Below are 19,945 nucleotides of genomic sequence, written 5' to 3'. Positions count from 1 at the left end.
CTATTTTTGTTTAATGGATGTCAAATCCCGAGTGATATTTACAATGTGACTTAACAAAGGCCTTCAAGGGATTTTCCAGTTCTCACTGTAAGGATTTTTTCAGATAATAGTCCCATACTTTCCTCCTTTTATGTGTCCTACCTCAGGAGAGCCCCTAGCCCTCCCCACAGGGAGCTCTGGACAGAGTCCTGCCTGAGGTGTTGTGGTAAATTCTGTGCTCACTTTTCCATTGTCGTCTGTCGCCCCCCCTACCTTTGCCCCAGAGTCTTATCTTGTCCTCTGGGGAGGTATGTTAAGTGCTCTGCCAGCCTGCCTCTGTGCCTGGCCTGTTTTTTCTCACTGCCAGTACCTCTTGGATTCCAATTCCAAACATGGTATCCATCTGGGGTCACCCTTTCTTCCGGTGCCAAGAGAGACGCATTCCAAATGGAACACAAGTGTGCCTCCCGTGCTGGGCTCTCCTCATTCTGTTTGGGGACAACAGAGAGCAGGATGTGGCCACTTTATCCCTCACTGCTGAAGTTTTCAGGCCCATAGTCCTATCTTTTCCTCGCAGCAATCTAGGTTTTCTGCTAAAAGCCAAATGTGAAGCCTGTCCTAAGAAACCCGGAGCCAAGGAAGCTCGCCAAAGCTCTGCGGAGAGGGCCAGAGCCTTGCTGAGGGAGAGAGAGACGGAAAAACAGTTTTTAAATTCTCCATGAAGTGTGCTATGTTCTGCCATTCATTCCCGAGGCTACTGGAAACATTCCTTCCAGGAAAGGTGGAATTGGTGATGAGAAGCCGGAGGTGAGAAGACATCTGGGAGGACAGATTAATCCATTTTCTGAGTTTCCTATGTGGGGGTAGTCTTAGAGCCCCGCAAGGCTTTGAGACGCCCTGAGATGAGCGCCAACAGCAGCGCGGGGGGCCAGCTCCTCTGGCAGGGGCCGGTGTGCAGCGGCTGGAGGCAGGACCTGGAAGGGGCTCTCTACCACCTGGCCAACTGCTTCCTGCTCCTGGGCTTCATGGGGGGCAGCGGGGTGTACGGATGCTTCTACCTCTTTGGCTTCCTGGGCACGGGCTACCTGTGCTGCATGCTGTGGGGCTGGTTCCACGCCTGCGGCCTGGACGTCGTCCTCTGGAGCTTCCTGACGACAGCGGCCTGCGCGCTCCAGCTGGCACTCCTGGTGTACCGCCTGCGCGGGGACACCCTCCCTGAGGAGTTCCATCTCCTCTACAAGACACTGTGCCTGCCCCTGCAGGTGCCCCTGCAGACCTACAAGGAGATTGTCCACTGCTGCGAGGAGCGGGTCTTAACTCTGGCCACTGACCAGACCTATGCTGTGGAGGGCGAGACCCCCATCAACCGTCTGTCCCTGCTGCTCTCCGGCCGGTAAGCTCTTCTGTCACCGCCCCAGGTTTCTTCCCCTTGCCCACGCTTCTCCTTTCCCACTGTATCCCTTTCCATTTCGTGTTCCCTTCCATTGAGGGAAGGATGTGGCAAGTCAAACGAACCAAAATAGATTTTTCTAAGCATGGGTTTGCTTCCCCTTTCTTAGCATTTCCAAGAGGAAATTAGATCATGAGACATCTTCTTGGTTGGCAGGAAGGTTTGTGTGTACGCTTGCCACTGGGAGTTGTGGGGTGAGTGTTTCTCAAGCATGGGTCTGAAATGACCACACACAAACACACACACCAGTGTGTCATGCCTAAGCTGCAGCAAAATCTCTGTAAGCTTAGAGAAACCGAACATTTCAAGAAGATTAATTTGTTCCTTCCATATGCATTCAACATTTGCTAAGTGCCGACTACGTGCAGGGAACAGCACCAAAACGGGGAGGGTTTCCTGTAACCCCTGTTCCCGGCCAGGGCATCAATGAAACAGGCCCAGGTGTGTTGGGGGTGTCCTGTACAGACTCCAAGGTAAAGCCATTCTGTATACACCCAGGTATGGAAAGGGAATACCCCTTGTCCACTTTTCCATTTCCAGTTGTTCTATTGAGATCCTTACAGACCAAGAAGTCAAGTACTGTAAATCTGAGGGCCAGACAGTGAGGGAAGAGTAATGTTGCCCAGACATGTTTAGTTGAGGATTTGCTGGAGACACCTGGCTGGCTCCTCTTAAGAAGGCTGACAGTCAGACATTAGCAGAAATGGTCTTAGTCAGGGTTAGTGTACGCCCAATCAGCCTGCACGTGAGCCTTGGCCATTGGCTGATGTCTTCTGAACAAATACCATGGGGCTCTGTGCTGCACGTTTGGTAGGCAGTTGTGGTTCTTGGAAATATTGCCTTAGTGGGACTTGTATGTGAGATAACCTGGGATGCTTGGTCTGGCTCTGTGGAAAGCAAGCAGAGTATTTCAAAAGCTTTGTCCTTCATTTCCTCCCCTGCTTTCTTGAGACCAGGAGAATATGGTAGAAAAGATCAGATAGTAATCAGAAGGCTCTGAGGCCAAGGAAAAAAAAAGAAACCAGATAAGACTGCCAACCACACGGTGAGGAAAAAAAAAGAATTTGAGGATGATGATGATGGTACCATAACAACTACTTCTAGTAATCCTATACATTTCTGTATTAATTTATAGAATCGAAAGTGTTGTGTAGACATTTTTTGATTTTATTTGGCTCAGAGGTCCTGGGTTGAATGAGCTATGAGGTTTTCTGGGGAGACATTTCATTTCATTTATGAGTGAATCAAAGTATAAACAAATGCAATTATTTGTAAACAAATACGTGTGAATACAAAAACATTATGACTGTTGCCAAAATGTTTGCCACCTACAGTTCCATGCTTAAAAGAAACACAACTTAGGAAATATGCTTATTCATGAGATCCGTGAGGTTTTTTGCTCCTCCTGGCTCCTCTCTTCAAAGGAGGGAGTTAAGACTGGTGGGAGAAACACCCACTCTGCCTGTATGGTGCTCGTTTGTGGAAGGATATTATGATTATTGTATGGCTCAGGTATCTTTTATATGATGGATTTACCATGAACTTGTATAAGACCACTTTTCTGTGAAGGGGAGAAGGGGGCTTGGCTCCTCAGTGTGGCTTTTCCTAGTATACTTAGCATCAAAAACCCAAGTCAGAAATTAGACAATTTTGATTTTTTTTCCTACTTTTCAAGGCTTGGAGTAAGAGTTTTGTTTTGTTATCTTTCAATGTCATCCTGTCTCAACTTTGCTAAATTGGAGCTGGGGGAAGATACTTCTAGACTATGACCAGGCTCCAGTTTTAAAGGAGAATCATTGTACCCTTGGCTCATTACAGTGAGGTCCCAAACACCTCGAAGCAGCGGACAAGAACTCCATGCTAGGAAGTGGGGGCTTCTTGTGCAGACCTCCCTGTCTCACATGCAGACTCTCACCTGGAGCCCTTTGCTGAAACCTCAGACATTCTTTTTTATTTTAATAAAGTCAATCAGTCCTTTTCAAGACTCAGAAAGACGAAGTGACTTCCTCAAAGTTTATCACCCTCTTAAGCTGTGCTTAACTGTTTGAGAGTTTCTCGTATATAAAATTCAAAGCACAAACTCCTACAGGCACAGCCTCCTAAGCAGGCAACTGGATGTCTAAGCTATTCACGTAGGAGGAAATTACCTGTCGTCCAGGAGATCAGGAAGGAAGAAGAGACTCAGATGATAAAGGACACAGGACACCAATTTAAGTGGTTTTAGGGAGCCATGCAGGCTCATTAGATGTTATTCACACTCTAAAATGTTGTCACTCCTTGGTGGCTGGCTTAAGTGGCCAGATTCCTTGCCTGAGGAGACGGTGGGAGGATCTGATCTATCTTCTCTTGTCTTTCTTCCTTTATTCGAGAAGTTTTTCCTTGAGATTTTGGTCCCCTTTTATGGTGACACAAGTGAGTTCATTTGTTTGATCCTTCTTTCCTTCTTTCCTTTCTCCCTCCCTTCCTTCCTTTCTTCCTTCCCCTCTTCCAAAAATATTTATTGAGTGCTAGGGACTAGGGATCCAGTGCTAAAATATGAAAAATATTACCCTTGTACTATGGAGCTCACAATCCATCAAGAAAGTCAATAATTAACATTTGACATAGTGGTGAATAATAGACATAATATTTCCAGGGAGAAATGCAAAGTGCAATGAGAGCACGTAACCGGTGGATCTAAGTTTTCTGGGGAGGTCGGACAAGACTTCCTGAAGAAGGAATGTTCAAGCTGAGATCTGAGGAGAATGTGGGGATTGGGAAGAGGCCCAGAAAGATGGAAGAGAATATGTGAAGAGTCTGAGGCAGGAGAGCATGACACTTCATTTTCTCTTGTATTCTTTCATTACTCAGGGAAGTTCTGCCTGGCTATGTATATATATTACCTGGTCTTGGAGGAGCAAGCGTGTTTCTGCCATCAGAGACTATTGGCTGACACCATATCCTTGGCTTGGTTTGAGTCCTATATCCTCTTCTGTCTTCCATCTTTAGGTTGTCAGATAATAGGCAATAGCTTATTAATTGATGATGGTCTTTGGTAATTTGTATGCACAACATATATATCTAGGCATTCATTAGGAGCAAGACTTGGAGTGCTAATATCCCATTGGCCAGAACTTAATCACATGGCTATACCTAGCTGCAAGGCGGATGGGAATATGCAGTCTAGCTGAACAGCCATGAGCCCGGCCAGAACTCCAGAACTGTGGAGGAAGGGAAAAAGCAGATATTGGACAACAAACTGCCACACTGGATTTCCCAGCCCTCCATCCATCCCCATCCTGATCTGCTTCTCAATATACTATTCACCCTTCAAAACTCAGCTCAAATGTCGTCTCTGAGAAGTCTGCCACTCGAAGAGAACTAATCTATCTCTCTCTTCTATTCTCCTGTTTTACAACAGCACACATTGACTTGCAGCCTGTTACTTATGTACCTGTGACTTCCACTAAATTGTGAAATCCTTAAGGCAAGGATCAGATCATACCCATCTCTGCATTTCCAGACCTCCAGGAACACAGGAAGTGCTCCATGCATGTTTGTTTAGCCAATAAAACTCCAGAAAAAAATGGAACAATAGCTCCTTCCAAATGGACAGGGTTTCGGTTAGAGATCTTTTTGTCTGCCCTTGGCCTGATAGAGACACTTCCTTTCCTGGTATAACTCACTTTAGAAGAGAGGTTGAAGCTGAGACTCTGAGTCTTCTGGGAAACGAGGAAAAAGCCCATGCTGGATCCTAATCATTTTCCATTTTTTTGTATGTAATTTAGACTTTGAGGAGGGTTTGGGGAGCCATTTCCCTTTTCCCACACAGTCTCTTCTCTCCCTTTGCCAGGGTTCGCGTGAGCCAGGATGGGCAGTTTCTGCACTACATCTTTCCTTACCAGTTCATGGACTCTCCCGAGTGGGAATCGCTGCAGCCCTCTGAGGAGGGGGTGTTCCAGGTAATAGGGAGACCCATGGCAGCACCGTCCCACTGTAACCCAGCAGTATCCCCCCTCCGTCTCTCCCCTCTTCCATCTGTCCTTTGACCCACTGCCAATATGGTGCTAGGGGTGGGAGCACTCTCCTTCTGTGAAAAGAGTGCCTGGGCTCCTGGCGGAGGTGGGGTGGGGTAGAGAGGTACTGACCCTGAAAGGCAGGCCATGTCACTCCTATGCCTCAAACTCTTCTAGAAGACCCCAGTGACCACAGATAAAACCCTACACTCCTTAGAGAGTAACCGAAGAACTCTAGTGATATCCAGCCACATCTCCAGCACCTTCCTCCCTCACACTTTTGCTCTTACCAGCCATGCTGAACTACTAGTACTTCCCCAAATACACCACATTGCTTTGCAGTGCCCATGCCTTAACCCCTACTGTCCCTTCGACCTGAAATGCATTTCCCCATCTACTTGAGGCCATGGCATCTCACTTCCTCTCAGGCCTGCCCAGATTGACCTCACCAGCTTCCATCCCCACAGCATATTGTTCCTGCCTCTGTGCCCTTTCTATTCCTTTTACTTACGCTAACTGGTGCACATGATGCTCTCTGCTCTACTGATCTGGTTTCCTTTCTGTCCTACGCACACTGAACTCTTTGAGGTAGAAATCTGGGCTTCTCCTCTCCATCCCCAGGCTCCAAAGGACAGTATCTTGAACACAGTAGGTGTTCAATAAAGATTTGCTGAACTGGCTAGGCAGTGGGCAGTTGGTGTCTCAGAGGACTCCATAGGGCATTCACATACCCGCTCCAAGGGGGGGCTGGCTGCTCGGCCCTACTCTCCTCTCTGCCAAGCCTTCAGACTTTGGTTACCATCTTTGTAGTTCTCACTTACTGAATGGCTAGTACGTGGCAGGCACTGCGTATTATATTGCCTTATTGATTCTCACAACAACCCTCTGGGTTGGCTATTATTGTTACCCCATTTAACAGATGAGGAAACAGGCTCAGAAACATCAAGTAATTTGCCCAAGGTCTTCAGCTAGAAAGTGGTAAGGTCAAGTTGCCTGGCTCTACTCTTTCTGTTCTTTTTTAAAATCGGAGGGTCACCAGGAGAATGGAGTTTACACACACACACCCCGTTATAGGAACTCCCCAGTCTAGATAGCTTGCCAGTACTGGGTTCCATGTGTCTCCTACTACTTCTATCAGGGAGTCCCTCAAGCTAGCATATGAGCCAACCCCAGAATAGACACATGCCAGGCGGTGCCACCTGGCTGGGTCTGCTTCCACCCCACCCGGACTCTTGGCTCTATGAGGACAGAGCCTGAGAGGCAATTCTGATCCCACTGCCAGGGCCACCCACCACAGACCCCCTCTGATCATGTTCCTCCCCGACCACACACACCCTCTCCAACCAGCCTAGCAGTCTCCTTGGAGAACTGCCTCGGAGCCATAAGAACATCCAGGAGGGCTGAGTCAGGTCCTGAGCCAGCCAGACCAGGCTCTGTTTCTGACACTGACACCGGGGGACAGGTGGTGGATAAGCCGGGTGTCCTCCCCTACTTTATGCTCGAAAGGAAGGGCTGTAACCCCAGACGGCCTCTCAGCCTGGAACGTAGGTACCATCATATTCCTCCCTTTATATTTTTAGTGTGCACCTCCTTTGGGAGCAGTGAGATCCACACATTTGCCATCGGCTGTGTAAAGGCCCACTTCCTCTTTGCAAATGTCAAGTGTTGTCCTGAGTTATAGTTCATCCTGTCCTTGCCTTTTGCAATTACATAGTCTTTGTTGACTAATAGGGCAATCCACAGTGACTGCCTGAATCATAATTCTTACTATGTTTACCACAAATGAATCAACATGCCATCACACCTCTCAACAATTCAGTTAAATAAGAATTTATTGATTCTTCAGCACTGCGACCCTCTCATTAGTCACCAAGAACACAGCATGGGAGGAATCATTAGTATTTTTCCCGTTTGCGTCGTGTTTTACTGGACCCAAGACCTCTTTACATATGTTATCTCGTTAAGTCCATTCAACCAAACTCTGAGGTGAGAATTAAAGAAAAAGCTTTTCAAAACGTTATTGCAGGCATGTGCCTGTGTATGTGGGAACCAGTCACTGAGCAGGTTTCCTGAAAACCTTTAGGGAAGGATTTTATACAGGACATGAGAAAGTGACATTAAGTTGTTTTACAACATACAAGATGGGTGATCTTCCCCTGATTCATGTGTTCACTTCAGTAATATTTATTGAGCACTTTTTGTATACCAGGCACTGTTAAAGGTGCTTGGAATATATCAGTGAATAGAACAGATGAAGGTCCCTGACTTCATGCAACTTACATTCTAATACAGGAGACAAAAAATAAGCCACAGACATAAATAAATAATGTAATATGTTAAAAGATAATAACAGCTAGTGAAAAAAAAACAGTGCAGTGTAAGGGAGATATAATTGCAATTTTAAATAGGGTGGTCACAAAAGTCTTTGTTGAGCAGGTGGCATTTGAGCAAAGACCTGAGGTGGGTAACGGTGTGAGCTTTGTGAAGCTGAGGGAAAAGCATATTAGACAGACGGAAGAGCAGTGCAAAGGCCCTGGGGTGGGAGGGGCTAGCATGTTTGAGGTCCAGAAAGGGGACCAGAATGGCAGAACAAAGAGAGGAAGGGGCGAGAACAGCAGGATGTAAAATCAGAGAGGTGATGAGGAGCCACATCATGTAGGGCCAGAGCGTATGTTTTCTAGACAGAGACAAAAGGATTTCCTATTGCATTGGATGTAGTGTATGAGAGAAAGAAGATCAACGAAGACCGTCAGGCTTTTGGCCTGAGCTACTGGAAGGATGGAGCTGCTATCAACTGAGATAAGGAAGGCTGCAAGTAGACTTGGTTTGGAGGGAAGAGAGGAAGTTCAGTTTTGGGTATATTAGATTTGTGTCATCTATGGACATTGAAATGGAGATGCTGCATAGGCAGTTGGATGCTTGAGTCTGGAATTAAGGAATGTGGTCTGAGCTTGAGATGTAAATTTGGGAGTTGTTGGCATAGAGATGATATTTAAAGCCAAAGGCTTGGACAAGATCACCAAGTGAGTGAGTTTAGACAGAGAAGGGGTTCAAGAACCAACCCACCCTGGGATACTCTAGTGTTTAGAGGTTGGAGAGAAAAAGAAGAAGCAAAGGAAGCCGAAAAGGAGCAATCAGGAGATTGTACAGGAGAGTATGGCCTCATGGGAGCCAAGGAAAGAAGGCATATCAAAGACGAGGGAGTGATCAACAGGGCTGAACACCACGGGAGCTGAGCACCACAACGGAGAGTCACTGGTGACCTTACCAGGAACAGTGCTGGCGGGCTGCCGGGGCAAAGCCAACTGGTGTAAGAGAGAGTGCGAGGAGTGGAAGACAGCAAGTACAGACAGCTTTATTCATGGAGGTTTGGCTGAAAAGGAGAGCAAATTGATGGAGAGGTAGCTAGCCCAAAAGCGAGGTGAAAAAACAGGATTTTCGTTTTGATTTATTTTAAGATGGAAGAAGTAACAGCATGTTCGGAAGAATGCCCCTGGCCTCTGTGACATCCAGATGAGCTCTTACACACACCGCTTCGGGATCAGTACTCTGATTCCTTGTCTGGGAATCGATAGTAAGGACATGTAAAGTGCAGGCTGTGGCAGACAGCGACAACTACTTGCTGAACTGTTAGTATTGGACAGATTGTGAGTACCACTTCCAGAATTCTTTCTCATGAGGCAACAAGCTCGGAGAGATTGAGTGATTTGTCTGATGTCACACAGCTGGTAAAGGGGTAAAGCTGGAACTTGAAACCAGCTTCTGGCCTTGATGAGGTAATTTAGGGTCCTGACTTCAGTGCTGATGATGGGGGGAGGGGGGGGAGAAGAGGAGAGGACAAAATGAATGAAGAAAATGGAAGAGGGGTATGGCAGAGGGGAAGGGAGAGGAGAGGAGAGTAGCGGGAGATCTGGTAGGCAATGCAGGAATTAGAAGGATTATATAAAATCTCTAATAAATCAAGAATGTTTGCAAAGTCAACCCCACCTTTAATTAGAGGATCCACATAAAGAACTTAACACAATGCCTGGCACACAGTCACCTCTCACTAAACAGCTGCTGTCATCATTTCCACCGTCTCTGTTCACAAATCTTCCTCATGAACTCTGCTGGCCTCACTTTTAAAGTATTATGGCCAATCAGGTTATTGAAAATATGTGATTCCACACCCTTTTCCTTTACTATCCTAAGCATGTTTCCATGCTGGCTGGCTTTACCATTCACCATTGTTTTAAAAAGGATTTATCAAGCGCCCACTGTGTGCTGGCCACACATCATTGACCCTGCAAGTGTAATTCAGCTTTGCCTCCTGGGTGCGTAGTGTGTGCTCAGAAATTCCTAGAGGACTGAATAACTGGAGAGTGGGGTGCCCTTTGACGTTGTGCTCTTAAGAGTTCCTCTTCCTCTGTGCCCTTTTTCTCACTTTAGTCATCAGATCCGTTTGGTTACTTGTTGTGGCCAAGTCCTGAGCAACCTCATGGGCCTGAATCCGCCCCCCATCAATGCATATGATTAAAAGTCATTCACTGGACCTCCTCCAGGCAAGGCCATGGAGGTGCTCCCACGGCTTCTTCAGTAAAAGTGCTGCCATTTGCCAAGTAACTAGATGTTTCTGTGTGCTAAGCATGGACACGTTTTCTAGTTTAAACCTTCACTCTCTGCTCCTGACCCCTCTCAGGTCACTCTGACTGCCGAGACAGCGTGTAGCTATATTTCCTGGCCCCGGAAAAGTCTCCACCTTCTTCTGGCCAAAGAGCGATACATCTCCCGCCTCTTCTCGGCCCTGCTGGGCTATGACATCTCGGAGAAACTCTACGCTCTCAATGACAAGCTCTTTGCTAAGTTTGGGCTGCGCTTCGACATCCGTCTCCCCAGCCTCTACCACGTCCTGGGGCCGGCTGCCCCAGATACAGGGACAGAGTCCGAGAAGGATGATGAGGATGTCCGTGAGCCAGCCACGTCCTCTCCTCGGGCCACGCCCACATCTGTCCAGCAAACGCCCCCTTGCTCTCCCTCTCCAGCTGCCACCAACCCTCCGGCACCTCCTTCCCGGGCCAGGATGTCCAGGTCTGACAGCGGCGTCCTGGGTGAGGACTCCACCAGTCTGGTGCTGGAGGATTTTGAGGAAGTGTCAGGATCAGAATCGTTCATGGATTATAGGAGTGATGGGGAGTACATGAGGTGAGGGAAGAATTAACATGGGCACAGCCACCGGGCTCAGGATCCTGTGTAAGTACTCAGAAGGCAGCTGCCACACCTTCCTGCCAACAGCTGGCCTTAACTCGGCTTGTAAGGGCAAAAAACCATTTCATGGCATCTCTCCTCTCAGTGGACTCCCAGAAAGTGGCGTTAACCCAACCTTGCAGATAGCAACTCACTCCAGGTGCAAGCTAGGCGTGAGGGGATTTTTTAACTCATTTCTTATTAAGTGTGATTGCATTTTGGAAAGTGGGTTAGTTGACATTGTGAGCAAGCAGATAGGTTGCTAAATTGTTTGCAAGGTTTCGCTAATACCTAAGGCCACAGCTAGGGCTAAAGAGGATTTTATTTGTGGCATGCGTTTTAAAGGGGGGAAAAGCTGGCCTGGTTCTAATTCCTATTGGTTCTTCCTGGATACAGTCAGCCCTGGAACGCAGTGCTTATTAGCCTGGATTGGGCAGATATCTCTGCTAAAATCACATATTTCAAAGAGGCTTGTGATACAAACTAATAACCCCGGGAGGAAAACGTCCCCACCCTGTTCTCCTCTCACCCAGCGGAGAGCGTATGGGTCGCTCAGGCAGAGGATGGATGCTGCTCTGACTGAATGTTACTACGATCGGATGGGTACGCAGCAGCCTGGCTTGCCCTGCAAACCACACCTGTGTGAGATGGAGTGGGCTCAAATCTGGGGGAGATACGAAATCCTAACGTACACGTAGGATTTCCCTCACAGCTCAGCAGAGTGTACAAGAAAGGCTGTCCTCAGCAGTTCTGGGAAATGGCTTTCATGTTCCCCCTGGCTGCTCTCACAATGCTGTGACATTTTCCTCTGGGACTCCACCCACCCATGGTTGAGGCCTGGCTTTTCCTGAGGAAAATCCTACTGTTCCCAATTTGGAAGGCATTTCCAGGTGTGTGTGTGGGTGGGTGCCTTAAGAGACCCATTGTTCTTGGGAAGCACTGACAAATTTCCCAAGAAACTAGCCCAGTGAGGAAGGTTTCCAGGGTACACGAAATGAATAAGTGAACGTTTGTATATTTTGAAAAGCAAGTTATATAAATGATGAAAGAGGCAAAAGAGGTGAATGATAAGAGGGTAGAGATTTGGTTTTATAGGTATGGAATTTATCATCTCCTGTGGTACCAGTGTCCCCAGAACCACAGTTGAGCTGATTCTGGGGTAATTCCAAGGATCAGTGGAGCACCCAGGACCGCTTTGTTGATTTGCTCCCTTTGCATTGTTCACTCTCATCGCCCCTTCCCGCTGTGCTGCTATCCACCTCCCTCCTCGTCCATCCCCCGCCTCCCCGTGCATGTGGATTATGTCCTGTGGATCCCTCTCTTCGTCTTACACGCCTACCCACCTGTACATGCTCTTAGTCTACAGCAGCTCTCAGTTTTTTCATGTTTTCCTCATTTTCTTCCCTTTTCCTGGTTCTATTTCTTCTCTTCTTCTTTCTCTCTTTCTGGCTTCTGCTCAGTCCTTGGTTGCCTAAGTTTGCTGCTCTTCAAAAGAAAAATGCCCTTTTCTTTTTCTTGTCAGTTAATTTCCCCTCTCCATATTTGTCCTCTACATTGTCCCCATTGTATTGTTCACACGTTTATCTCTGTATCACCTTCCCTTTCCTGCCTTGCTCTATCTATCCTTCCCCATAAACTACCCTGTACCCCCATCTTAGCTTTTAATCCTGGCTTTTAATACTTCCAAGATCAGTACCTCTCCCTCTGCCTGGAAAGAAAACCATTCAAGTGAAGGTGTGAAAATTCCCCACTTTAGGTGGCTACACATTTCATGCATGAGTTTTCCCAAACATTAGGGGGCAGGCAGCATGGCACATAAGAAAGAGACCTGGGCCAGGAGCCCGAAGTCCTGGCTTCCATGTCTGGCCCTCTATTTTTTGTAAACCACACAACCTCAGCAGACCTCACTTTCTTCATATGAGTGTTTTGGACCAGCTGGCCCGGAAGGCCCTATTGGGTTGATGTGAGAAGGCAAAGGATGAGTGGTTCAGAGGAGGAAAAGGGAAGCAGTCAGTCAGCAGTATAATGGACACAAGCCCCCAGACATCCGAGTGTCTTTCAGCGAGAAGTCTCTGCTATGTTTCATAATTGCTCTTGTGACTGGGGACTGTCATCCTCCCTGCTGGGTGGTGGGTCCTGCTTGATTAGAAGTTCTCCATTCTGTACCTGTGAAGAGTCTATCGCCTGGTATGTGATGACAATGCAGATATTCTATCTGAAAGGAGGTCACGACTCAGTCTCCAAGGTCCTCTACCCTTAATACTGTCAGATGAAATGCCCCTTTTCAAATTCAGCCGTTTCTGAAGCTCAAGATGAGAAAACTGCTAATATAACTCACTTTCTAAAGTACTCATGTTTGCAATATAAAGAGAATAGGTTTTTTGTTTTTATTTTTGTTTTTTTTGGTGAGGAGATTGGCCCTGAGCTAACATCTGTTGCCAATCCTCCTCTTTTTGCTGGGGAAGACTGGCTCTGAGCTAACATCTGTGCCCATCTTCCTCTATTTTTGTATGTGGGATGCCGCCACAGCACAGCTTGATGAGCAGTACATCAGTCTGCACCTGGGATTTGAACCCACGAACCCAGGCCCACCAAAGCAGAGTGCACAAACCTAACCACTATGCCACTGGGCTGGCCTGAGAATAGGTTTTTAAATGTTTGTTTAAGTAATAGAAAGGAAAAAACATGTTGTTTACTTCCAAACCACAGAGTTTTCAGAACAACTTGAAAACATAATCAAATTGGCCAAATTTCAGATGGCTTTCAATTTAGTCTGTGATAATGAAATAATTTAAATCAGAGATCCTTTTCTGGAATTGTGGTTTTGGATGTTTGGTTGGACTTATTTGCCATCAAACTCCTTCCAGGGTCATTACTGTAATGAATAAGCATGGTCCCTTGTGATTGGTAGCAAGTTACTATCGTTTCCTTTATAAAGTTGGGCACAATCCACCATCTATCCCCTGGCTCTTCAGTTACCCAAACCGTAAGCTCATTGCTATTCATCCCAGCACAGCACTTACATAAGAGGTATGGCACTGGCTGAATTCTGCATCGTCGAGAGTGACGGAGCTTCATCACACTGACACCAGAGCTTATCCCTCACACAATCCGACTGAAGACCAACTAAAAATAGAGCTTCCACTGGACCGCTTTTTTGAAGACGGTACATTTTGTAGTCTGGTGGTGCCCAGGGTTGAAAAGCAAATGGGTGCTACTTCTTTTAACAGGCAAAGCAGTGCTGCTGGGTAATGTAGTCATGCAGGGTCCTACCCCGCATTAACCCACCTTCAGTAGAATTTTCCATTTAATTCTATGGACACTCTTCACAATGTTCCATTTGATGTCTTACTTATAGGAGATGCTTGATGAATGCAACTCTGAAGTGGTCAGTTAAGTAAGATAATGAGTCCATTATCACAAATTAATTGAAAGCTGTCTGAAATTTGACCAATTTTGATTGTTTTTAAGTTATTCTGGAGACTCTATGGTTTGAAAGTAAAAACTATGTATTGTTTCCTTTCTATTATTTAAATAAACAAATAAATGAGAAACAGGTTGCAGCAAGGAGGCTAATTGTGGTCAAGGAGGAGCGCAGCACCATGACACGGTACCAAAGGCCAAGGACCAACTCAGCCTCACAGAGTAGGGAGTTACTCGTCCCTAGACGAGTTCAAGCACGGACCCGAAGAAATCTCCTCCGAGATTTTATAAGGTGGTTCAGGCTCTGAGAGAAGGATGCCTTAGATTATTGCTGTTAAGGTAACTTCTAACTCTGATGCTATGATTCTAAGATCTGATCCCAGGCTTTCCATTTAACCACCATCAAGAGCAGTTCCTCATCTGCAGAACAGGACTAATAGTCTAATAGAGAACTAATATCTACTAATAGATAGACAGGTAGGCTCTGTCTGTCTTACCAGGTTGCTGTGAGGAGTAACTGAGGGAAAGTATATAAAGGCAGTTTGTAAGCTGTAAAGCACTAATTTAATGTCTAAGGTATTTTAAAATTCTGTTGTGTGTAGAATTGTTCGGCAATCTCCTTCTCTCTCTTTGTCTCTCTCTGTCAGAGATACCTGATTTCCCCTCTTATTTCCCCTAGTCTGGCTTTCCAGGGAAGGTGGCAACTGGCAGACCCCCAGACAACAAAAGGAACAGCGGAAAGCTAGAAACCCAAACAAAACACACGCTGGCTACTCAGGCCGAGTGTAACTAAGCGGTGGCCAGACCGTCATCTGTTTTCCTTCATTCGCTCAGTGCAGACCGATCACCATCACCCTGTATTCATGCTCTCTCCTTCTGAAGTGGCTGTGAGGTGCTTTGGTAGCTGTCACTGTTGTGAAACAGCACATTTCTCACAGAACCACTGGAAAGACTCGTGGGGCAGAAAACTTGCCCTTGAAGGTGGCATGGCAGGAGCTGCCCGAGGTCTCAGGCTCTGAGTGTCTAGATGGCAGCACCCCTCTACCTGCCAAGGCTCCAGGTTCAGTCTGGTGACTTAGAGGCAGCAGTTCCCTGTCTGCCTGCTGGACCACAGCAGCCTGCAACCCCTGCCCACTTCTGCTGCTGGTTTACAGGCCTCATTTACCCACCCCTGTCTGTAAAAATAAAAGACAGGGGTCTTATAAAACTCACCATTTTTCTATACAAATTTTTTAAAAACTTATTCGATAGTGTTAAATAGGAAGTAGAGTTCTACACATTCTCCATAGGAAGCAACAGAAGTTGATCTCAGTCTCTTTACCTAAAAAATGAGAGGATTGGACTATATAACTTCAAAGCTGCCTCGTCCTAATATTCTAGAATGAAATGATTCAAAGATATAACTGCCCCTATCATGTCATGCGTCGGGTACACTTAAAACATTGGGAATTGGTGGAGGAAAAAAAATGGAAAAGAATCCTGTGAAGTCAGGCAAGCTATCTGGAGCCATAGTGCTCAAATCCTTCCTCTTTTTCTTTCCACAGCTTCTAGAACTCCTCTCCAAAGCTACTCTCAAGTCATGTCCAGGGGACAGGCCCCCTTGGCTCCAATCCACACACCTGAACTTTAAGGATCAATGGGCCATCCTTTTCTGGTCACATTAATCTTCACAGGAAGGTCACTTGTATGCACACCCCTCTTCTCACCCACTGGAAGGCTCACAGGCACGGCCAGAGCAGACACAGAAGATGCCAGCACTGCAGCCACACCGAGGGCCCTGAGTGACTTTTAGAAATTCACCTTCACCAGCCTTCCTTCCAGGAGAGGGCATCCAAATGTGCAAAAGCACCGACTCCATCCTTCACTAACTGCAGAATCTTGGGCAAGTTCCACAGCCTCTCTGAGCCTCTCCTGTAAAGCGGGGACTAGAAAACCCACCTCACAGGGTTGTTGTGAGGAGTCAACGAGTTGATTGAGGTAAAGCACTGGGTAGTGGGGCGGGTGGTGGTGGGGCACCTGGAAGCACTCAATAAATGACTCATTTCCTCTCCTTGTGTTGTTTCTTTCAACTGAGAGGATCAATGAAGTCAGCTGGCCAAGATGATTTCAGGTTTTGTTTTTTTTTCAATTAAGTTTCAATTTATGGAAGTAGACATGTAAAAACCTAGTTTTCCCTTAAGCTTTTAAGTTCAACTTACAAATCTCTTGTTCTATTTATGACCCTCGTATTAAACAATAGTTTTCAGAGGGATTTTACAAACTTAATTAATTTTCCTTAATCATTTTAAAGTGGATTTATAAATTTAACATATTCTATTTCATTTTTTCCCTAAGTACTTCAACATATATTCTGATGATCTATTGCTGTGTAACATTCATCTCTAAAACAGTGACTTCAAATAGTCACAACAATTGCTCGTGAATGTGGGGCTTGCCTGGGCTCAGCTAGGCTGTCCTCAGTGTTTCTCATGCTGCTGTGTTCGGATAGTGGCTAGGGCTGGAATCATCTCAGAGGCTTCCTCTCTTGTGTTTGGGGCCTAGTCTGGGAAGGCTCAAACAGCTGAGGGCTGGAACAGCTGGGCATCCTTAAGCATCTCTCTCTCTCTCACAGTAGTTTGTTCATTTTTGTGACTGTATAGTACTCTGTTGTAAGAAGATACCAGAATTTATTTATCCCTTCTACTGATGGGTGTTTGGGTAGTTTCTAGCTTGGGGCAACTATGAATAGTGCTGGTATGAATAGTGCAACTATGAATAGTGCAGTCTTGAACATATGTTTTGGTATACACACACACACACGTATATACATTTCTTGGGTATATACCTAGGCCTGGAATTACTCAGGCATCGGGTATGTATATGTTCAAGTATAGTAAATACAGCTTAACAGTTTCCCTAAGTGACTGTACCAATTAAAATTCCCACTAGCAGTGTATGAGACTTCTAGCTGCTTCTAATCCTCCCCAATGGTTGGTATTGTCTTTTTTTTTTTTTTCATTTTAGAAATTTGGGCGTATGTAGCAGCATATCATTGTGGTTTTAATTTTCATTTCCGTGATGAATAATAAGGTTGAGTACTTTTTTTTCATGTTTTTATTAGCCATATAGATACCCTCTATTGTGAAGTGTCTATTCAAGTTCTTGTCCGCTTCTCTATTTGTTTGTATGCTTTTGCTTATTGACTTAAAGGAATTCTTTAAATATGCAAGTTAAAAGTCCTTTGTTGCTTATATATATTCAAGTATATTCTCCCACTTTGTGACTCTTCTTCTTTTCTCCAAATGATGTCTTTTGATGAACATAAGTTCTTAATTTCAATGTAGTAATTTATCAATCTTTTCCTCTATCATTAGTGCTTTCTGTGCCATGTTTAAGAAATCTTTTCCTCCCCTGAAGATATTCTTCTGTTCTCTTCTAGAGGTTTTGTTGTTTTACATTTCAGTCAGATCTACGATCAACCTGGATTTGATTTTTGTGTGTAGTATGAAGTATGGATCAAATTTATTTTCCAGTGGATATCCAATAGACTGAGCACTACTTATTGAGATGATTATCCTATCCCCGCTAGTGTTCAGTGTCCCCTTTGTCATAAACCAAATGTCCATATATCTGTAGGTCTGTTTTGGGATCTTCTATTCTGTTCCATTAGGCTATTTTTCTATCAATTGACAATACCACTTGGTTATAATTATTGTAGCTTTATAATAAGTTTTGATATCTGGTGGTCACCAACTTTGTTCTTTTTCAAGTCTTTGTTATTCTTGGCTCTTCCCTTTGTATTTCCATATAAATTTTAGAGTCAGCTTGTTAATCTCCACAAAAATATAACCTCTGCTTAGATTTTTATTAGAATTACACTGATACTGTGATCAGGTTTTTAAATAATTGATACCTTTATAATATTGATTTTTCAATCCATGAACGTAGTATAGCTCTTCATTTATTTTGGTCTTCTTTATTTTCTCTCAATAGTATTTTGTCGTTTTCCATGTAGATATCCTTGCACAGCTTTTGTTAGATTTATTTCTATGTATTTGATGAATTTGATGCTATTGTAAATGCTATCACTCAATATTTTTTTACTTTCTAATTTTTTATTGCTGGTATATAAAAATATAATTGATTTTTGTATCTTCAACTTCCATCCAGTGATCTTGATAAATTCACTTATCAATTTTAATCGTTAATCCATAGAGTCTTCAAGATTTTCCATAGATTCAATGATGTCATCTGTAAATACAATAGTGTTATTTCTTCCTTCCTGAACAGCACCTTCCTCCTCCTCCTCTTTCTCCTCTCTCTCCTTCTTTTTCTTTTGGTGCCTTGTTGCACTGGGCAGGACATCCAGGTACAGGGATGAATAAAAGGGATGATGAAGACATCCTTCTCTCATACTTGACCGTAAAGAAAATGTTTTCAATATTTCACCATTAAGTATGATGTGTACTATTAGGTTTTCATAACATCTGTATCAGATTAAAGAAGTTCTATTCCTAATTTGCTAAGAGGATTTTTAAAAATCATAAATGAGCATTGAATGTTATCAAATGATTTTTCTGCATTTATTGAGATTATTTTTCTCCTTTATTCTGTTAATGAATATGTGAATGTTAAAACAACCTTGCATCCCTGGAACAAATCCAATTTTATTATGATTTATTTTCCTCTTCATATATTTCTTTCTTTCTTTCTTTTTTTTTTTGGTGAGGAAGATTAGCCCCGAGCTAACATCTCTCGCCAATCCTCTTTTTGCTGAGGAAGATTAGCCCTGAGCTAACATCTGTTGCCAATCCTCCTGTCTTTGTTGAGGAAGATTGGCCCTGGGCTAACATCCGTGCCCATCTTCCTCTACTTTATATGTGGGACGCCTGTCACAGCATGGCTTGATAAACGGTGTGTGGGTCCGAGCCTGGAATCCGAACCTGTGAAACCCCAGGCCGCCGAAGCAGAGCGCACAAACCCAACCACTATGCCATTGGGCCAGCCCCCCTCTTTATATATTTCTGAACCTGGTTTGCAAATCCTTTGTTTAGGATTTTTGCATTTATATATCTTGTAATATCATTGTCAGGTTTTGATATTAAGGTTATACTGACTTTGTAAAAGGAGTTGGGAAGTATTTTCTCTCTCTCTCTCTTTTTTTCCTATTCTTTGGAAGAGATCTTTAAACCAAAACAGTTTTATAACTCTTGATTCCTACCCCACTCACCTTAGCTTCTACTCTCTCTGCCTTCTTCTTCACTCCACTGCCCCTGCCCAAAAACCCTGGAGTCTTTCCATCAGTCTTGTTAGTTTTATATTCAAAATATGTCCTGAATTCAACTTATCCCCTCCACTGCCACCAATATTTCACACCTAGATTAACTTCAATAGACTATAACTGGCCTCCTGATTTCTCCTGTCCCTCCTCCTTACAATCTATTCTACACACAGCAAAGTGATCGTTTAAACATGTATATGATCTCATCACTCTCTTGCTCAAAATTTCAAATGACTTCCTATCACACTTAGAATAAAATCCAAACTTCTTACCATGTGATATTAGTCAGAATCAGCTTATTACGTCTTGATAGCACAAAGGTTTATTTCTCTCCGTACTTAAAGTCTACTGAGAGTCTGCACGACTCATCAGGGCAACTGTCTTCATGTTGCAATTCAGTGATTCAACGCACCTTGACCTTCTGGCTCTGTCGCTTGAAGGAAGAAACAGCTTGACATTCCTGTGCTAGCTCTTTGATGCTTTGGCCCAGAAATGATACAAATCACTTGTGCCCCTAGTCCACTGACTAGAGCTCGTCACCTGGAACTGCTTAATAATCAACTTTGTGCTTTGTTGATTAAAGGGACTGGGAATGTGGGGAAGCAAAAGGAATGT

At 44.7% G+C, this 19,945-nt stretch overlaps 1 protein-coding gene across 2 annotated transcripts; it reads left to right on the top strand.

Annotated features, from left to right (window-relative positions):
* On the top strand, positions 1-16,052 carry POPDC2 (popeye domain cAMP effector 2). 2 transcript variants are annotated; one of them, XM_004436539.3, is made up of 4 exons: positions 1-1,372; positions 5,262-5,370; positions 10,103-10,511; positions 15,615-16,052. In XM_004436539.3, exons 1-4 carry the CDS (start codon positions 882-884, stop codon positions 15,698-15,700), a joined length of 1,095 nt encoding a protein of 364 aa, XP_004436596.2. In that variant the 5' UTR covers positions 1-881; the 3' UTR covers positions 15,701-16,052. The 2 variants fall into 2 exon arrangements, with proteins under 2 accessions (XP_004436596.2, XP_004436594.2); XM_004436537.3 differs by lacking the exon at positions 15,615-16,052 and having other exon boundaries at positions 10,103-10,682.
* The last annotated feature ends 3,893 nt before the right edge of the window (positions 16,053-19,945 follow it).

The sequence above is a fragment of the Ceratotherium simum genome, chromosome 15 (assembly GCF_057802395.1).
Source record: "Ceratotherium simum simum isolate JZ-2026a chromosome 15, ASM5780239v1, whole genome shotgun sequence".
NCBI lineage: Eukaryota > Metazoa > Chordata > Mammalia > Perissodactyla > Rhinocerotidae > Ceratotherium > Ceratotherium simum.
Note: the sequence above shows the minus strand (reverse complement) of the source record. Positions and strands in the feature narration are given on the sequence as shown.